Source organism: Haliotis rubra, unplaced genomic scaffold (genome assembly GCF_003918875.1).
Source record: "Haliotis rubra isolate DU_JTF1 unplaced genomic scaffold, ASM391887v1 Scf600, whole genome shotgun sequence".
In the NCBI taxonomy this organism is placed as follows: domain Eukaryota; kingdom Metazoa; phylum Mollusca; class Gastropoda; order Lepetellida; family Haliotidae; genus Haliotis; species Haliotis rubra.
In genome coordinates, this window is record NW_025767303.1 from 292,501 (window position 1) to 314,355 (window position 21,855).

Here is a 21,855-nt window from a genome sequence, read left to right on the forward strand (position 1 = left end):
CTATAGTATCACCTTCAAGTTAAGTCACGAACAGTTTATTAATGTACAAATTGAAACACTGTATTAAAAGACTCTGATGACTGGGTATTGACTGAGGGCTGTCAGCACTTCTATTACCACATACAGTTAACTGAATATGATCTTACAGAGCCCCCAACACTGACGGAAAGTCCGAACAATGCAGAAATTCATGTGCCACTTTCTGACCAAGATCCCATCGAAATCAAATGTGTGGCCCGAGGTCGGCCATCTCCAAGAATCTCCTGGTTCAAGAATAATGATGACGTTCCCCTGATGACTCTTTATCCAAGGTTCTACACCATCGAACAGACAAACATAACTGAGAGTACCCACAGATTCATCATCACAAATATCCTCTACTTTAGAGGTGAGTGTAAACAACATCACATGCTCGGTTTATTAGCACGTGTACATATACGTGTACAAATAGCTGAATAAAAGAAGGTATTAAACAATGAAGACACTATTTACAGGTGTGATCATGGTTTGTTGTGAGTGAGTTTAGTTTTACTCTGCACTCAGCAATATTCCAGCTATATGGTGGCGGTCTGTAAATAATCGAGTCTGGACCAGACAATCCTGTGATCAACAGCATGAGCATCAATCTGCGCAATTGAGAACCAATGACATGTGTCAACCAAGTCAGCGAGCCTGACCACCCGATCCTGTTAGTAGTAGCCTCTTCAGTAGACAAGTAGTATAGTAAGCAGTAGCCTTTTATGGCAAGCATGGGTTGCGGAAGACCTATTTTACCCCGGAACTTCACGGGTTGTTGTGATGAAAGAATGAAATACTGGTCATGAATATCAAGTACTGACAAGAATTGATGGAGTTTAGAAACCATGATATTTATAAATACAAGTTAAATTTCCACTTCTTTGGGACATAGTTCACAGAACATTGAATGGAGAAAGTGTCTTGAAAAAGCATGTCCCCACCATGATAAGATTCTTTTCTTGGTTCTACAAAACATCGGAACCTGTGAACATCCAGGTTAGTATTTGTCTTCAGCAACCCATGCTTGTTGTAGGAGGCGGCAAATGGGATCACGTGGTCAGGCTTGCTTTACCAACATCGTATCCAAGTTGCATAGATCGATGCTCATGTTGTTGATCACTGGTCAAAACTTGATTATTTACAGACCGCCACCATGTAGCTGGAATATTGCTGAGTGCGGTGTTAAAGAATGAAACCAAGGAGGAGGAAAGGCTGTTTGATCAGAAATATTTTTGAATATTTTAATTGTTTTCCTCGACCAAGTGTAAGACTGCTTAAAGGTTTATGGAGACTGTACCTGCCTTCAGCAGTGAACCTACAATGTGTATCTGTGTGTAGGTGGGGGAAGGAACATGACGGAGTCGGGACGGACACGACTACGGGTTGAGGACATCGGGAACTACACGTGTCGTGTGGAGGCACCCTCACACACGGACACCGTCAGCGGCAGGGCCAGCGTCTATGTTCAGTGTACGTACACCTGCTTGTCTATGAGTCACAGTATCTCAGTGTCTCTGTATTTGATATCTCTCAGTCATCTTTTTATGAATTATCAGGCCTCCCCTTATTTATCATACCTCTCTCTGTGTCTCTCTCACTGAGTCATTTTATCCATTTATATGTGTCTCTCATTAGCTGTCACTGTATCTCTGACCGCCTCCATGGTGTAGTGGTTAGAGCGTCCGCCCGGAGTGCGGAAGGTCGCAGGTTCGATCCCCGGCCGCGTCATATCAAAAGACGTTAAAATATGGTACTTGTCCCTGTCTGGCGCTCGGCATTAATGGGTACAACAAGGACTGGTCGGCTCGGAGTCAGTATAATGTGTCTGAGTGGGGTATTCATGCTTCACTGCAGCATGGTATCTCAGTGGGCTAGCACTATAAAACCAGCTTCAGTCTGGGCTAGTACAAGCAGCCGCACATACACATACACATTTATCATCCGAAACTGTGTTCCACAGGAGATATTGCTTGTGTGAGATCATACAATATCTCCAAGGAGATATCATTTTGACAGTAGATTTTGTACAATGCCCTGACAATGCCATGACGTCATGAACTTGATGACGTCACAATGACATGACATCACTGCACCGAAAGTCTAATGGCTGTAACCGTGTTCAGAGACGTACATTTTTCATTGAAAACTAATGAAAAGTGATTATTTATGATAAACAGAATCTCGGCAACCCTTAGATTTTGTAACTTTATCAACTTGTGTTGATATAATTGATATCAGTAGACACTTGGGTGAGATTGTCTATTTATCTCTCACTCCATGTCTCTCTTTATCTGTGTGTCTCCCTTGTCTCTCCATGTCTCTCTCTTCTCTGACATTTAAAACACGAACTATTTGGTCTTTTAAATGGTGAATCAGAGTACCAAATATAATTTTGTTGGCATCTGAGTAACACACTGTTCGGTCCTGAATGCCTTTTCAGTTTAAGTTTAAGTGGACCCGACGAATTGTGTACATCAAGGGAATAGGCAGCCATAACATTATGTGAAATCATAATTATTGAATTCCAAGTGAATCATGTTTATTGTCGAATGACACTGTCATGACCAAACAATTCCTCCTGTTGCAGTCAAACCCCTGGTGACTCTGGGTGAGGAACGGGTTGCCATGGATATTGCAGACACGGCCGCACTGCCGTGTATAACCCGCGCCAACCCAGTTCCAACCTTCCGCTGGTACAGGAACAACGTGGAGATCTCCGAAGGAGGTCGCTACTCAACGAGGTTGGAGGTGCTCGGAGAGACGGCCATGTACCAGAGCGTGCTGACTATCCTGGACGTCAGTCAGGGAGACTTGGGAGGATACATGTGTCGCATGGAAAACCCATTTGGGAACAATTCCAAACCTGTCACATTGTCACTGAAGTGTAAGTATTGGTGACTGTGTTTTTGTCAGATTGTCACTAAAGTGTAAGTATTGGTGACTGTGTTTTTGTCAGATTTCTGTAATTAGCTAAAGTGTACTTGTACAGCAAAGGGTGTATGTGTACGAACGTGTGTTTGTGTATTTGTGTGTGTTTGGTGTGTCTATGAGCAAAGACAACTGTCTTTAAATAAGTCAAACCCAGACAAGAAAATCCTGACATTGTGGTTTGAGTGCCATTGTACCTAAGTGAGTGTTTGTCATACTATCAACCACTGGTTTGCAGTGTTTTGACATGTTATTTCTGTTGCTGTGACCTGTGAACATGTGTGTGAGAATTGGCCTTCAGCAACTCACTTGCTCACTCACTCACTCAATCTGTTGCTGTGATATAGGTGGCATATTGATAACCATGGCATTGAACAACTCACTCACTCACTCACTCACTCTGTTGCTGTGATATAGGTGGCATATTGCTAACCATGGCATTGAACAGCTCTCTCACTCACTCTGTTGCTGTGATATAGGTGGCATATTGATAACCATGGCATTGAACAACTCACTCACTCACTCACTCACTCTGTTGCTGTGATATAGGTGGCATATTGCTAACCATGGCATTGAACAACTCACTCACTCACTTCCTCACTCACTCACCTTCAGCTGCTCCGGAAGCCCCCTCTAACCTGATGGCCCAAAGCAAGACATGGGAGTCCGTCTCTCTCACCTGGGAGGCAGGGTTCGACGGCGGTGCAGCTCAGGACTTCTTTGCACGCTACAGCGCCGGCAGTGACATCAAAGAGGTGAAGGTCAGACCATCAGGGGTCGCGTTCTTCAACGTCACAAGTAAGTCTCGATCACATGCTTTACTCCTGATAAACTCACCATGTTCAGGCATTCATTCAGAAGTTTGCCCTCTTGATTGATAAAACTCAGGAGATGACAATCTGTCACAAGATCCTCTGCTCAACTCAACTTTCCTATTATTACATCAAGGCACAAAATATGAGTATATTTCAGTTTAGTTTTTCGGTTAAACAGATTCCAAATTGCAATGCCAATCAAGCATCTGTTAGATTGAGTTATGCCCCTTTGACTGTACCAAAGCTCATTTACACATTTTATGTTCTCTTTGAATTTGCGAACAAAATGATTTCAGTTGGGATTTTACGAGTGCTTCACATGCATGGAGTTGTCATAACGTGTTGAATTATCTCCCTTTGGCTATTTCAGGTGCCAGATGATATTGTGTTATTCTTCTTCAAGTTTTAATCTGGCAATTTACAACTTGTATTTTATCTTGTTTTTACCACCAAGTTCTGGTATAGAATTGTTCCCTAGCAACAGGTGCTTGTCTAACAAGGTGGCTGGTACTGATCAGTTGATTGTGTCGTAATACCCTGACAGTGGGGATCATCTTCAGAGCAGTTTTGTACACATGTAGTGGAGGGGGGGTAATTGATTTTGTACATGATATGCAAAGGGGGTCACTTACTTTGTATGTAAATTTTAGTGGGGGGAGGGGGGTGTCATTCACATTGTACATGCTTCTGCATAAAAATCATCATGACCCCCCCTTGCCGTCCCTTATGTCGGACACTGGTCTGTCGCCATACAGCTTGTAATTATACTCATGCAAACAATATTTCAACAATTTTATGTTTTTTCAGAATTGACTCCCCACACCAGCTTTTTGTTTTTTGTGTACGGACGCAATAATTTGGGACAAGGTGCTCTGTCGTACGGAATACCTGTTGTTACTGATGGTAAGTGTTGGATTTGTCTAATTTTGAATGAAACATTTTTTGTGGGATTCCAATGTCTTTAAGATCTTCTGAACAGCAATGTCCGGGATGTTATAGGATGTATGTTTATTTTTATTGTCATCGTCATCATCATCATCACCATCACTGGAGATCAAAGTATTGGTGTTCCAAAATTAAAAAACAAATTTGAACTGATGTTTGTTTTAACATGTAATTTTATAAATCATATTATGATGTTGAAAGAAATATTCTTACAAGAAGTCATGTATTGTTTATCAAGTGAACGGTATTTCATCCATTATCTCATTAATGAAAAATTGTAGTCTGACATTTCATTATTTGTTTCAATGAAATACTTTCTCTAAGGCATGATGAATATCATGTGAATGAGGGGCCGTGGGGTAGCCTAGTGGTTAAAGCGTTGGCTCGTCACGCCGTAGACCCGGGTTCGAGTCCCCACATGGGCACAATGTCTTAAGCCCATTTCTGGTGTCCCCCGCCGTGATATTGCTGGAATATTGCTAAAAGCGGCGTAAAACTAAACTCAGTCAGTCAGTCATTTGAATGAATTCCAAGTCCATGTGTTCAAGGTGAATCTTTCAAGATAGATGATCTAATCTTTCCTTTGGCTGCAATATTGCCCTGAAACATGTAACTGAGTTTCTGTCTGTCATTTGTGGGGATAAACTAAAAACTAAAAACTAAAAACTAGTGTGAACATAAATCAGCAAAAACATATTGCAGGAATTCTTAAATATATTCTTGAACCAATACGAACGTGAAACCAGTTCCAAGACTTCATGACTTCCTGGATGTTGCAGAACTAGTGATCCAGACCCTGGACAGCGTGCCAACGTTCGACTCATCCACCCAGATGCTGGTGGTGAAGATCGGCCTGGAACCAGCATATTGTCTCAAAGTGGATATTCGTACCCAGGAGACGGGGAGTCGGTGGGAGACAGTGTACCCATGCTTGGAGATGGTCGGCGACAGTGTAGAGGTTCCCGGTCAAGGGGTCAATGCCATGAATGTGTCAGTGTGTCTGAAATACAGGAACGATGTCTGCGGATCTCCCATGCAAGCTGAAATAAGTAAGTGTTTCTGACTTCTTTTGACAAGAACCCGTGAAGATGCGGGTTAGGATTGATCACCATCATCCAATGCTTGTCGTAAGAGGCGACTAACGGGATCGGGTGGTCAGGATCGGTGACTTGGTTGACACGTCATTGTATCCCAGTTCTGTAGATCGATGTTCATGTCGTTGAGCACTGGATTGTCTGATCCAGAGTCGATCATTTACAGACTGGCACCATATAGCTGGAATATTGCTGAGTGTAGCGTAAAACTAAACTCACTCACTCACTCTTTTAACAATACATTTAGACTCTTAAATGAAAATTTTATAATATTACTTTTTAATAGAAAATAGACCAGAGAATCAAGACTTGCCGAAGTCTTGTGGAGATGCTTGCTGGACTTGATATTTATGTTTCAGGGTTGAGAGTTCATAAATTCTTTTAAATGTTGGCCATGCTATCAGTATGGTTCAAGTGTTTGGTCGTCATTATGGAACCATGGTACTGTCAGATACTATTTGTATGACAACACCTTCATACAGTCAGGTACATATATCACTATCAGATGGTGAGCTGTAAGTAGTTGTTATGCAAATAGGATGAACAAACTATTTGGTCATTAGTGCAGGGTAAACGTGCTCATGTCCTACAATTAACACGGACTGGCCAATTACAGGCAAATATACTCAAGAGTTAATACATTTATCAGTCATGCATTTTATGGGGTTTAGTCAAAAGAATTAATAGGCAGCCATGTTATTTCAGTTGCGACATGTTTTAGTTACTTCAGGACAACAAACACTTCAGTTTTCATTGCATCAATGAGTTTTATTAATTTGCGAGCACCCATCCTCTGACTTCAAGTTTCGTGTATGTGTATAATATGTTGTAGATTATAGTAACAGTAATGACTACAGTCCGTTTGAGTCAGACACGGACCGATGAATTGCAAATTTTATCATTGTACAAAATTGCCACATAAATATAAATAGTACACATGTTTATCATTTACTAATACCCAACAGCTTTCTTATATTTGAAAATTTTCCGGACTCCAACAAACAAATTCTTTAAGAAACTATCATTAAAATTTTGACACGGTTCACTATTTGTTATGAGGGAGGAGTGCAGAGAAAGGGACAGCCAGGTGTGCGAGAAAGGATGGAGACGGCACAGCACAGGCTAATGAATCAATAACTTGGTGGGCAATTGTGCACGTGCTTCTCTAACACCTGGCTGTCCCTTTCTCTGCACTCCTCCCTCGTAACAAATAGTGAACTGTGTCAAAAGCTTATCTCACCCGCTTGGTGGGTATTAGTAAATGATAAAATGTGTACTATTTATATTTATGTGGCAATTTTGTACAATGATAAAATTTGCAATTCATCGGTCCGTTTCTGACTCAAACGGACTGTAGATAGATTGACTCCATACACAAGGTTTATGGACCCTGTGACTACAAGTTTTATGTATGTGTATAATATGTTGTAGATTATAGTAACAGTAATGACTAGTTGTGTGGAAACACTTAGCTGCTGCTATAAAGCATCAGAAGCCAGATTGCAAATATGGAGAAAAGTGTTTTACGAGTGTTTTATGACTGTGTGATAAGTTTTGATATTTACTTATACCACACTGAACCTTGGCGTGACATCAAAGGGGATATTATATGATGGTTTTCTGTGTCGTTATAACCGTATTGGAATCTCTTGACCACCGTCCAACAAATATTGACCCTCCAAAGCTTCTGTAGCAGTACGAGTTGTTTTGACAATAAATGAGTGAGAAAATTCCCAGTTCTATATTTCTTGTAAGGGGCAGTGGGGTAGCCTAGTGGTTAAGCGTTTGCTTGTCATGCCGAGAACCCGGGTTTGATTCCCCACATGGGTACAATGTTTGAAACCCATTTCTGGCGTCCCCCCACTATGATATTGCTGGAATATTGCTCAAAGTGGCGTAAAACTAACTCACTCACTCACTCAAACGTTTTGTACTCATGTCACTCTGAGACTATTGAACCAAGAGAAAACATCAACAGATGCTGATGTATTGTATAAAAATCATATTAATTGTGATGTTCATGTTATTAGAAATACATATCTATATTATCAATGATACTCATATCATAGAGGAACTGTATTGAATAATATTCCCCATTTTATGAACATCTGTACCATGCACAAAGTGCATTGATATTGATTAGATATAGTGGTTGTTAATGTCACCATGTTATACGTCTATTACACACACTGAGTGACAGGTCCGTTATGGGCAATAGCACACTAGGGAAGTATTGGGCGCTATGGCATTTTGACAACAAGAAGGCGTGATCAATTTCACCTGTCACCAATGAGTGATAGGTAACATGATATGTACAATATACATGTAATTCCCTGCTCATGTAATAATCTTATGTATATCACACTCTCATGCATTAAAATGTGTGTATCACACACTGTCATGCCTTAATATGTGTGTATCACACACTGTCATGCATATACATGTATCAGCCTATCACATGTGTTCATATGAAACATAGTATTATGTATAATATGTCATACATTTTCATCAGATCTACCTTCATATATCGCATGATATATCTGGTTATCATATATCACTGTCATACATATATCTCACTAGCATCCCAATACCACATCAACTTGCGTATTCACCTAAGAGATATCGTTAGGGTGAAGTCTGGGTAAATTTGCAACAAAATGCTTTGCAGACGATTGTGACATCATAAGTTGCCATGGCATCACAATGAAATGACATCACTTATCTCGCAGCCACTGATAAGCTGTACATTTTACACTCACAGGATCTCACACTAGTGCCTTTTCATATGAAGTACAGGTGTATATTTGATGTCAAAAGGCACTCAGGAGAGATTCCACTATATTACATCTGTAAATTGTTAAAAAGTAAGAATGTCTGAAGTTCAGCTGATGCTACAGCTGGTCGTTGACTGTAGTTTGAAAACACAAAACAAATATACATTCCTCAACTTTTGAAAAGGATAGTCAAATAAGTCCGTCTAGTTAAATATCCACTTCACAAATGAGAACTGGTTTTGTATGTTATGTAAAGATAAAATCTCCATTTTCAAAGTGGAATAGTAAACACTGAGGTGTGAAAATTTGAATTTAAAAATTAAACATTTAATCATGTAATTAATATTCCTGGGAAGAAGCGACGGAGATGACAAGGAGTCATGTGTGGAATGCCTGCAATGATACTTTCTGAAAACCAATCACGTTAAATATGTGATTGATAAGTGCAGTCAATAGGAGGTCAAGTTGATAAGTTGTCAGGGTGGTAGTATCCCTTCCCTGATGGCCCAGTGTTAGATCAACAAGCAATAGACAAGCTGATTACAGGGCTTACCTGGAAGTTAACGATAGGACACCTCCGCCTATCGCCAGTGTTGGTTACCTGGTTTCCATAGCAACTAAAGATCTTGCTTCTAGATAGTTTAGTTTCAAGTTTTGTCATTTTACATTTACGCTTCACACTTCAGTTGGGGTTGAATCAGCATGCATCAGAAGTCAGTGTTGTTTTACATTTGAGTCACTTTGGTTTTCTTTTAAACAGGTAAAAACAAAACGTAAATAAGAATATAACATTTTGGACAATAATTTGTAAATATTGATTATTTAAGACTTGATATCAAATTGATTACCAAGTTATTACCAAATTGTTAGTGAGAGATGTTATGAATTTGAGCAATAATAAAATTAATTTTCCAGAAAAAAATGTGAACTTGAGAACTTTAAATAAGAAATGGTTATTCCTAAAGTATTATGATAAATATTTAAAGTTTTGACATTGGTTTTGTATGAAGTTAATAGCTTCATGTTATTACTTTATAAATGCTGGCAATGCAAAGGGCTAGTTACAGTTTTCATTGTTTGAAAAAATGTTCTTGAAAACATCAAACACTTACATGTTTTCTTATGTCAACAAACACCTGATCAATAAAGAACTCATTTAAACAAAGTGAAAGTTTATCAATAGATGTTGTGAATGAAAACAACACTGCCTTATTTCATTATCAGACATATTGATTTCCTCACCAAAGTACAAACAGAATTGCCTATGTGGCCATTGTGTGTAAGAATATATCATTAATCCTTTATGATCGAGGGGTAGTTTTCAGGAAAGCAGCAGGGAAAGGCAGGTGTGTTTTAGTAATGTTTGTTGTAAGAACAATAGTATATTGAATATTTCAGTATGCTAAGTGTAAGTTAGTGTTGGTAGGGAATCGATTATTGATGGATTAAAGCCTTACGTATAAGCCCCCCATGGATGTAGTTTCTGTAGGTGTTAGTCATTAAATATGTGTCGTCTCTTGAATATGATGAGTACTTTAGAGCGACCCACACACATTTATTGAGAAAAAACATGTTCATATATGTATGCTTTGATTATTATTTTGGTAAAGGTCCAAGTCGTATTTGATAATTCTCACACTAAATTGTTAAAGCAGGCACAAACCAAATTCACTCAGTGACTCATTCATTTATGAAACGTAACAGTTCATAACATATTGTGACCTGGGCTAGAAAATTCCCATCAACGAATGTTTGTTGTAAGGTAAATAAAGGAACACCTGGTGGTCAGCATAGCAACCAGATAGTGCCGGGTGTTGGGTGTCCCAAGTGCTTCAATGCAAGTGCCAACAACATAATGTCCAAAGTACTTCAATCCAAGCTCATTACTTTACATCCGAGGGGCTTGGAGTCCCAACCACAAGTTAGGGCTGAGATGGGTAGGAAAAAATGGAATCGAGTACCCGCATGTACTTACCCGAATCGGAATTGAGTACCCGGAAATGTAAGGAATACAGCGCTTTGTCAACTTTGAATATTCAATCACGATTTGACAGAGATTATTATAGAAAACTTACAAGGGTGGCAATAAGACATTAAAACGGATCTTAGGATATTTAATTTACGTCTGTTAAACCAATATAAAGAGTAACACCATTACTTACATTGCTCGTTAAAACACAGAACGTTTTGTTCCTACTGTTACTGTAACTTTCACTACTCACTGCTCATGCGCAGTCGGTAATAATAACCTTCATTATTCGGACCAATGATGTTAGTTAAGTGTTGCGTCAGTTATGAAGAAGACAAGTTATTATCTGCCCTTGTCTCTCCCTTTCCGGGGTACTCAATTCCAAGAAATAGGACTCGATTCCAGCTGTACGCGACCCGGATTCGAGTATCCGAGTACCCGTCCCAGCCCTACCACAAGTGCGTATATGCTCCGTCCCAGTCACTTCTGTCTGATCCCCAGCGCCACTCTGTTGGTTAAGAAGTGTCCCATCCAAGTGGTTGTCATCCTGTATGTTCCTTCAGTCGTGGGGCGGTGGGGTAGTCTAGTGGTTAAGGCGTTCGCTCGTCATGCCAAAGACCCAGGTTCAATTCCCCACATGGGTACAATGTGTGAAGCCCATTTCTGGTGTCCCCTGCCGTGATATTGCTGGAATATTGCTAAAAGCGGCGTAAAAACAAACTCACTCACTCACTCACTCCTACTGATTTAACAGTAGCTACTGCCTACTGGTATGTAACTTTTTGAGATGTCCTTAGTAGTTTTCATGCAGGTAGGGCAGCCGATAGTGTTACCCTCTTTGTGAACACCTGGTGTCATCCTCAGTGGTCCATTCATATAATCTTCCCTTCTGTGGAACCTGTGTCAGCAGATAACCGAGACTGATTGCTCTGAGGCAGGAACTTTTTATGAAATCGCAGACAAACATATTCGTAACACTTTAACACTGAGCTTGTAATTATTTCAATTTATTCTCAACCTCATTTTTCCAAATTTCCAAAAAAGAAGAGTCATACCAAAAGAGCATCAACATATAAAAATCATCTGCTTTGTTCTTGGGAAAGGTTTCTTGGGCTGGGATATTTTGCTACAATATTGAAAAATGAATGATATTTCGGAGGAAATTCTTTCAGAAACCTAATGAACTGTCCAAACATTGTCTCTCGCCAGTCGCAGGACGTGTTTGTCGAAGGACAGTACAAGTATTATTTGATTTGGGAAATCCATTCTAACAATTTTAAGAATTAAGCTGTGTTTAAATTGCTGCTGATAGTTTTATACCTGAGCTCCACACCTGTGAAAACACGAAACTTTCCCCAATCTTGATGCCTGAAAAAATATTGACACAGTTTCGGCTCTGTCACCTTGTGAACTTTTGATGTCCACGGTAATGCCGCCTTCCTTTGAAGAACTCTTCTGTCAAGGAGATATGGTTAGGGAGTCATCTCATCTTTTCTGAATTTTCTAAGACGTTTCCCCACTGTTGGACAGTAGTTTATTTGTTCATTTAATAGAGAGTTAGCTCCCTTTTGTTTCTGTGAAAACCACTGTTTGTGTGAGTGAGTGAGTTAGTTAGTTTAATTTTATGCTGCACTCAGCAATATTTGAGATGTATGGTGGTGGTCTGTAAACAATCGAGTATGGACCAGACAATCCAGTGATCAACAGAAATAATATGTGTGTGATGCTATTTCGCAAACAATATGTTTATTATTGACATTAAAAAAGTTCAACTTTGCCTATGAAATGGATAGTTAGATCTGATAAACCATGAACTTTGTCTGTTTTGAACTTTGAATTTATGACATTAAGCAAAATATCATATGGAGAAGATAGTCACAGAATTATACCTCCAAAACACTGATGTGTGTTAATAAATAATTTCAATTAGGTATGCATTGCTAGTTGTCTGGACTATATTCTTGGATACAACAGGAAGCAATGTGTTTCCCAGAATGCATCTGTGTGTGACAAGATGCAGATGTTAATTCATGAGAGACTGGGGTTTAATGTTCAAACCAGCTGGCAACAAAATCCCAGCCAACTCTGTCTGCAGCCATGCTGTTTGTAACTTGAACTTCTGTAATATGGGAATTGAGAGGCAAGTAAGTTGTAGACCAGAAAGACATCTCCCATGTTGGCTGCTGACCTTTGGGGTTGTGAAGACTGTGGGTACATTTCATTATTAATCATACACTGGAATTCTTTTTTATTGGTATTAAAAAAAACTGTGTTTTATGTTATGGGAAGCTGGTTATAACGAAATAATTTATTGTGGCAAGCAAAGGCAGGTATGATCTTTGTACAAGTTTATTTATGATGTTAGAAATTAAACGGTGCAGGTGAACGGATGTCTTGTATGAACAAGAAAACTGAAAATACAAAAAGGTTAATAAATGTTTCCGAAGTTGTTCTCATAAACACCATGTCTCTGTCAACACAAGGGTAAACTGTACGATACTTCTTACTGTGATAAAAACATGCTGGATGACCTTTTCTTGAAATCTATATTTTCCCCAACTGATTATTTGTTTACACAGCAATATTCCAGTGATATGGAGGCAGCCTGGCCAGGATTGAGTCTGGGATGACAATCCTGAGATTGGTATTGTGAGGGTTTTTTTTTGGTTTTTAAAAAAAAAATATTATTCATTTCAGTGAAGCATACAAGATGGCATATGAATATAATTTGATGAAACAGTAGACAGTCATGACATACGCATGGAGTACTAAGAAGGTGTAATCCCGAACCCGACACATGTTACATTTGATTTTCATAAAGTGTAATCATACAGAAAGTGATATAGTGAAATATCCATATTGACATAGCAAACATTTGGTCTAACCAAAACAATACAATAAATAGCGCATGATGCACTTATAGAAAAAAGTATTGTAGTTTGAGGATATTATTTCAGTTCCTTCTATGGTAAATATGGTACAGTTAAATAACAATGTTGGCATAGCACACATTATAGCCAAGTATAATAGATATAATAGCGTAAAGCACTTTTATAGTAGGTAGTGCATCGTACATTTATAAGAGGGGTATTGTGAGGTTGATTGACACTGTTGGATTGTTGACACCATCTACCTGATTCAGTAAAAGTTTCAACACTCACTCACTCACAAAGAGATGATGATGATGACGATGACGATGATGATGATGATGATGATGATGATGATGATGATGATGATGATGATCAGAACAAGGATGTCAGTCTTATAAGACACCAAAGTTCAAGTGACATTCAAAACACCTAGCTAACATATTTTCTCTGCAACATGATATGAGCTTTTAAGCAAATATGTCGTTAGTGGATTTACCTGTCAGGAAAACTGAATATTCTTTCGTTTTTCTCTGTTGCTGTCTGAGATGACATTTTAAACCTGTACCTCAGCCTACTTAGGAAGCACGTGATAATTAATGGCCAAATATTCATTGCCTTGGGGGCATTAGGGCACTTAACTTGTGAACGTTGAGTTATGAGTTATAGATATTTCATGGAGGTTCCTTCAACATAACGACTCGGGGACTTGGGATAGCATCTGGATACTTCTAGACGGAAATGTCACAGCTATTTGTTTACCATCTAAATCTATCCATCAAAACATGATTGGCATTAAGGTGATCCAAGATAAGCATCCCATTACAAGACATAGAACTAAAAACTGCCCTCAATTCCATTAGTAGAACCCGACATTCAGTATCCAAGTTCAGGGCTCATCTCGTGACAGGCACAGCCCTGGAACATGAAAAGTATTCGTTTCAATTTTTTTCCATTTTAAGCCTGCTTGTTAATATGCATACTAGGGGCCCATGCCTGAAGTATATGGGCCCTGGAGGAGCATATTTATTGGTTATGGATGAATGTTCTTCTGCTTTGGATCATATCTTGAGTAATCTGGAAAAAACTAAGAGGAATTCAAAGTCTTTTCTTGAAGAAACAATCGACATCACAAGGGAAGAAATTCTGAGAATGCAAAATTTTAGTTTGAACGAATACTTCCATAAACTCACTTCCTGTTTTATATCATCTCAGTTTCAGAAGTAACACAGAGGTCATGACCCTGTCGGAGCTTATCTTAAAATTATTAAACAATTTGTGTTGCCAAAGCTGTTGAATTAGCTGTGTAATGGCAAATATGTGCCTGAGAAATGTCAACATGTTGACACGAAAAACACTCGACCCACTCTCTGAAAACACTGATGATATTTTCCTAAAAACTTGTCATACTTTACCAACCAAGTAATTACAGTGAATATATAACAGAGAAAAGGGAAATATCACAGATATATACCATGCCGGAGATTAATGTGACAAAACTGATTCCACACAAAAGGGCAATAATGGCAGAGCCAGTTATGCTAATGAACACCAGGTGTTTGCAGAGGGTAAGAATTCCCTGATCCAGAATCGAGTAAAATGAACACAACTCAACTCACCAAAGCCACTTTTTACACCCATGTGCTGAGTTGTAATGATAAGTTTTGTTATTTTATAATAAGTTTCTATGTTTGATCATGGTATGTTTTGAATCTTTGCTTGATTTTGTTGGCACTCATTTGGTGAGATTTCAGTAAACAAAATAACAAACAATCCCAACAGGCACTGATGACGCACTGATGTATTCAGCAAAACCATTGAGACCACTAAATGTTTAATTTCCTATGTGGTCTACCACTGCTGTGTCAAATGTTGTGTTGAACTTATGGCGTCTTGAAGTAAAAGCTCGGTCCCTCTGTGCTCCGGGATCTGTGGTTCGGGCATGATGGTTCGATTCCCCACATGGGTGGTTATATGGTGTCCCCTGTCGTGATATTGCTGGATTATTGCTAAAAGCAGATGATCAACTGGGTCTCGATTGTTCCATTCATAGGTGCTATGTGGTGTATATTGAACCCCAACAACATGTCTAAGTAGGTGCCTGTAACTGATATTGCTGGATTATTCAGAACAAAGCTACTGAAGAGGTTTAAACTCACTCGTGAAGGTCCGTGGTAGAATAGGTCAGTGTTTTGATTCTTAGACGACATGCTGTGGTTGTGTTAACGGGATCCTCAGGACAACTGACTTGGTTGACACATGTCTAAGTAGGTTCCCTGTAACTGATGCTCATGCTGTGATCACTGGATAGTCTGGTCCAGACTTGATTATTTACAGAAACGCCATAAGAGGTTTCTAAATACAGAATATACTCACTCACTCACTCACTCTATATACAGAATATAGTAAGCCATGCTTAAGTTTTGTCAAGGGATATATTTTCCAAAGCTTATCTTTGAAGATAAGTTAAAATGTTAACGCCAATTTCAGAATATTAAAGTTTAAACACCACATGTCAGAGAATGCCTGTTCTGATTTTTGCAGCTGGATGGCTACTAATTACATTCAACATGTTAAACATCATAAAAAACTCCACCCCAGCTTTTAATCAACAAATTGACCGTAAAGTGTGAAAGGACTCAGAAAATGAACGCTATCCGATTTTATGGGATGATTCATCCCTCCCATCACTCAGTAGATAGCCATGTGATGAGACATTAATTACCGAGAGGCATAATTGATGAAGCAGCTAATTAGTTACCGACCTGGACGTAACATTCACATACTTCATGCTGAGTTAAAAGGAATTTATTATTAATGACTTTACAGATTTTTCTCAACAAGGGAATAAATAAGGGATTGAGGGATGAAATAACTGCAAGAATCTGGCCTGAAAAGCTCAATGTTAACAAGTGTTAATGGTAGTCATATATTTCACATGCATTGATGACCAGAAATAAGAGTACTGTTAGCTACACAACTAGTTCAAGTTGTCTTCAAAGAATGACATGTTTATCACATGCATGTTCAGCAACTGCAATCTTGAAATATTCCGATTAAGAACTTCTTAAAATTATTATATTCTTTTCTACTACTTAAAAGATTCAAGACTTGCTATTCTCCTGTATTGAAGAGCCTGGTGTAATTTTGTAAAATTTCAAATCACAATTACATGCTGTTTTATTTGACAGTGCATGTGCGTGTGTGTGCACAGTGTGTGTCTGTGCATATACCGATTTGCAGTTGTCATTAAAAATGCAGGTTAAAGTGCTTCCATTTGATTCCAGTGATAAAACAACCCATTCTGTATGGCCGTATCTAAGCATTGTCTCATTATATGGCAGGCAGTTAGTTTAACTGATGGGAATGACGGGGCAGACAAAACTTCCACATCTGGTTTGCAAGATTGTTCCAGCCAAGAACAAAGGAGGTAGATTGAAACTGGTCCATGTTCAGTGGGGCTGCCACTCAGGGTGCATTTGTTAATGAGACGGAAATGTCTTGGAGATATGCGCCGGTGGAGTGGATGCCTGAATTGGTTGGGGGGTACATTAGGGGCCATGCTGTGATGGATGAGCTACAGAACTAGGGTGTCGTATAGTTACGGTCACCTTAGTGATTGTCGTAAGTCTGTGTTAAGGTATGGGAGTTACGGTCACCTTAGTGATTGTCGTAAGTCTGTGTTAAGGTATGGGAGTTACGGTCACCTTAGCGATTGTCATAAGTCTGTGTTAAGGTATGGGAGTTGCGGTCACCTTACTGCTAAGATTGTCATATTTCTGTGTTAAGGTATGGGACTTACAGTCACCTTACTGCTACGATTGTCGTATTTCTGTGTTAAGGTATGGGAGTTACGGTCACCTTACTGCTACGATTGTAATAAGTCTGTGTTAAGGTATGGGAGTTATGGTCATCTTACTGCAAAGATTGTCATAAGTCTGTGTTAAGGTATGGGAGTTACGCTCACTTTGCTGCTAAGATAGCTTTGTAGCATGGCACCCAGAGCACTCTCCTTTAAGTGATCTTTGTGAGATCGTAAGTTGCTGAACATTAACCTAAAGTTACGACAGTCGTGGAACTAAGACAGTCAGATCTCACGTACTCTGACATAAACTTACAATGGCTTTAGTACTAAGATGATTGTAAATACAATAATTTGGCATGTCAGGATATAACTGGAATAATTTGTTAAAAGCTACATTAAATCCAACTCACTCACTCACTCACTCTATCTCACAAACATTTTTAGGTATTTTGCCTTGAATCATTCCCACCAAGATACAGATATATACACACACGCAACATGGGTTAAGATCTGCTGTCGATGAGTTCTCAGCTATTAAATATGTATTGCTAGCAGTTGAGTAACAAGTAGTTGTAGGACAACGTTATATTGATAATAGCATTAGAACTTCATGTGAAAAACAAACCCTGCGATCGAACATTTGACCCTTGGGTTTATCATATGTTTGCTTTTGTGATGAACAATTTTGTTTTGACCATATTTGAATTATCTGGCTGTTGACCCCGTGTGCTGAATGGTTGTGCTGTTTAATGTTTGAATGTGTTGCTTGTACAGAATGACTGTGTAATGAGACAGTATATACAGATATCTGTTTTACTTGCTATTTGGACAGTGATGAGAGCGTATTCGTGATTGTAAATATCACTTAAGATTGACCTCAGTAGGAATGCATTGCATGGACAAGCAGTTAGAAAACTCAACAAGTAAAGATTTGGAAGACAAATTTGAAATTAAAAATTTCAAATTTTGATCTGCAGTCAATGATTTTAAAGTGAATATCAAAAATCAAAAGTGTTATTTTTTAAGTTAAAATTTATTCTAAATTCAGTCTGGTCATATTCTCCAAGATGAGTTCTCCACCACACAAACAGTCAGAGTATATGTTTTACTAAATTTGTTTTCCAAAGGATAAAAACATAAATATCAAAAACAAAATTGAAACACATTTTGAAACTTAAATGTCACAAATCACAGAAAATGTTCCAGTTTTGATGTTAGAAACATGCAGACACAACAAGTTTGAAGATAGGCAACAGCAAGTAGTATCATTTCATTTGGTGTTAAATGGATGACTTGTGATACGAGCTAATTACTGACTCTCCAGACTATCACTCCATCTGCAAATGTTCTATAGTTTTGCCCGGGACCGACATTGAACTTTGCAGTAATCTGTTTGCTCATTGTCCGAGGGTTAAACACTTCGACTGTGGTCGCAGGCAGCCTGTAAACAACCCCTGCACAATCGTTTTGTTTAATCCGGATAATCCAACTAAGATTTTGTCGTTAGTCAAATCATCTGAAGTTTTCTTCTTTCTGCTTCCTATTGTTACCGTGGCTAAGGATGGGAAATATTTGTCAAAACTTTCCTCAAAATATTTCCTCAGAATGACAGAATTCCTTACATGAGCATCGTTCACTGGGAAATAGTGATTCCAGATACTCTTGAAACAATACTGGTCTGTAGGGTTACAGATAGTGATTCCAGATACTCTTGAAACAATACCGGTCTGTAGGTTACAGACAGAAAGGAAGTTTTACAACTCTTCAATTTAATTACTTCCTTATGAGAACCCTCAGGATATAATATAATCATTAGTTAATTGAACACAGGGACTATCAAATATGTTCTGGTAAAATATTTCAATTAACTTCTGGATGACGATTACCTAGACTGTCTCTGAGTCAGTTCCTAGTTCATCAGTGTTGGCTTGGACATTAATCATTGAAATACAGCCTGGGTTATGTAACTAGATGTGTTCAGGTTGTAAACATCAGTCACAACAGACTGACTGATTGAAGGTTGTTGCCACATGGGTCTAACTGCCCTGGCAGGACTCCAAATGTGTTTACAAGGATGTGGGGGGGTACAAGCAAGCCCAGCCCTCCCTCTGTTCCAAACCTCTCCCACCATCATTTAATGGATGCCGCTCTAAGTTGTAATATGAAACATACACAGACATATATGTAAGTTACATGTGCTGAATTGATAGACTTGAGAATATCTACAAGTACCCAGAGCCAGCTTCAATCCTGCAATTCCTCAAAATCATTCCCCCCTCCCCCCTCCTCACACTATAGCATCAACACAAGGATGACAGTCCCCACCCTCCTTTCACTCAAATGTAATTTCTTTTCCTACAAATATCCTGATCTGCATGTGAGACACCAAGAAATCCTAACACACTCCTTCAACCTCCTTCTTCTCTCATCCCCACCCCCATCACCAATAGCCCACCCCTGCTCCTGCTTGTCTCACGCTGGTTGGTGACCCCCAGACATTCTAAACAACACTCCTCCCATGTGTGTAAAACACAACTCCCTCTTAAAAACAAGCCTGCTTCTTTGAAAGAACCCCAGCACCCCTACAGATAATCCCCAAGCCCACCATTCTTTAATTGCTCAGGTTATTAGGAGGATCCATTGGCAGCCAGCAGGGGTGACAGGTGTATTTACACAGCATGGCCTTCTACCTGACAAGCTTTAGCTGGTGAAACAGGTCACTGCTTCTAGAACAGGAGAGTTGGAGAGGGAGGGACGTGAAAAATCTCATCCTAAGTGTTGACCGAGGATTCAGTTCTCAGCAAAGATTTGGACTTTTAGGACAAGTTGGAGACAGCCATGTTTCTTTGTCAGCTTATCTAATTGGCTTGAGGCTGAGATCGGTTTGTGAACTGAGCTGTATAGACCTCCACGGTTCACTGGGCAGCTACAAAGAGGCCAGGCTTCAGGGTTAGAGTGACCACAAGAGTGGACACTAACTTGGAAGTCAGGAGCAGTAGGTAGCCAGGGCTTCAGGAACAACTCCACTGTTTGTGTCAGTCGGATCAATTTCCCGATCAATTTGGCATTTGTACAGCTTTGTCATTGGACAGGACGTGTGAGAGCACAGTGTGCTTCCCGAGTTGTTGTTGAGTTCACACATTGTTTGAAGCGACAGTCTACCTGGCTACAGGTTGTGTAGATATTCACGGAGTTGGTCTTACCTGGATATGTCTGAACCACCTTGTATTGATTGAGTGGAGCTCACAGGAAGGAATGTGTTTGGACTCTTCACTACATGACTGCATGCAGGGATCGGGTATTGAGGCTGAGCTACCAACTCAACTGCTGAACACGGACCTGCTAGTCCGTAACACAACTTGCGGAGGAGTTCGCTGAACAGGCTCACAAATACACTTCAAAGTTCTTCGTCCTGCCTGTGGAGTTCTCAACACGAACAGTTTGCGTGTATCTCGGATAGGCTTTACTTCAGCATGGCTAATTCTCCCCCAAACAGTAAGTTTTCTCTCTATCCTGTTTGACATTATCGTTGTTGGTCTTTCGTGATCCAGGAATGAAGAAAATCCGGTGACCTTCACGAGGGATCATAAAGTTTGATCATATTGAGATTTTTTGGCCCATTATTTGATTTGATGGTACATGTGTGGGTTCCTTGCCAGAAAATATCCTTTATATTTATATTCTGTTTGATCAAGGTTTGTTTCAGGGTAAAATTAACTCTTATGGTCTGAAAAGAGGAACTTATAAACTATAACAGTTGGATTTGTTGTGTTTTCAATATTGTTCAGTTTGGAGCAAGTTTGGTTGTTATCACGACAGTTCACATTATCTCGTGGAGACGGGACACATGTGTTTGGAATTTGATTAGCTGGGTTGGGCTAATACTAGACACTCACATGGTTGTGAAACTGCTCATTGGAAGCACAGAGCCATAGGAATCCCTTCAGTATTGTGTCAGCTGTCAAACTTATTTCATCAATTTTCAAAATTAAAATTCATTTATCTGAAACAGTCTGGGGCCCAGTTTTCAATCAAACATTTCTGGACAATTTGTTCCTAGTTAAACTGCAGCCAAAATATACTCATGAAAACGAATAAAGGAACACATGAAAGTACAAGTGTTCCTTTATTTATTTCCAGAATTTCACCCACAGTGCAATACATGCCTTGTGAAGAAACCTGGAAAAGAATAAAGGAACACTTGTACTTTCATGTGTTCCTTTATTCGTTTTCATGAGTATATAATCCATACACTTGACATTTAGATTCAGTTCAATAAGTTCCCAAGATAATTGTTTGTATTTTAAGATTATTTAACGTATAACCAAACATTTGTTCTGAAGGTATAGAATACATATGAGTAATTACATCATTGTACATCCATTTGATAGTGATGACCGAGAGAAAAGCGTGATGTTTGAAGCTGGCCTGTGTTAATGCTTGAGTTTAAGGAACAGCTGTTAACCATGTTCAGCAGAGTATGGCCGACTTCCCGGGTCATATCTTAACAATATTTGAAGAAATTATTCAAGAAACACAAAGACTTTGCCAATCAATTATTTAATCAATGGACAGGTTGTGCCATACAACTCCATCAGACAACACTTCACAAACTGAATTGAATGCTGAAATTCAAGACA

The 21,855-nt window shown here is 39.2% G+C and overlaps 1 protein-coding gene across 3 annotated transcripts in view; it reads left to right on the forward strand.

The window, feature by feature from the left end:
- The window catches only part of LOC124255507 (hemicentin-1-like), a 97,914-nt gene that overhangs the window by 44,133 nt on the left and 31,926 nt on the right, over nt 1-21,855 (forward strand). For all 3 annotated transcript variants that reach the window (XM_046689442.1, XM_046689443.1, XM_046689444.1), the window contains exons 9-14: nt 149-388; nt 1,357-1,488; nt 2,606-2,902; nt 3,562-3,744; nt 4,569-4,664; nt 5,486-5,755. In XM_046689442.1, the coding sequence (XP_046545398.1) occupies nt 149-388; nt 1,357-1,488; nt 2,606-2,902; nt 3,562-3,744; nt 4,569-4,664; nt 5,486-5,755 (1,218 nt within the window). The remainder of the gene's footprint in view (nt 1-148; nt 389-1,356; nt 1,489-2,605; nt 2,903-3,561; nt 3,745-4,568; nt 4,665-5,485; nt 5,756-21,855) is intronic.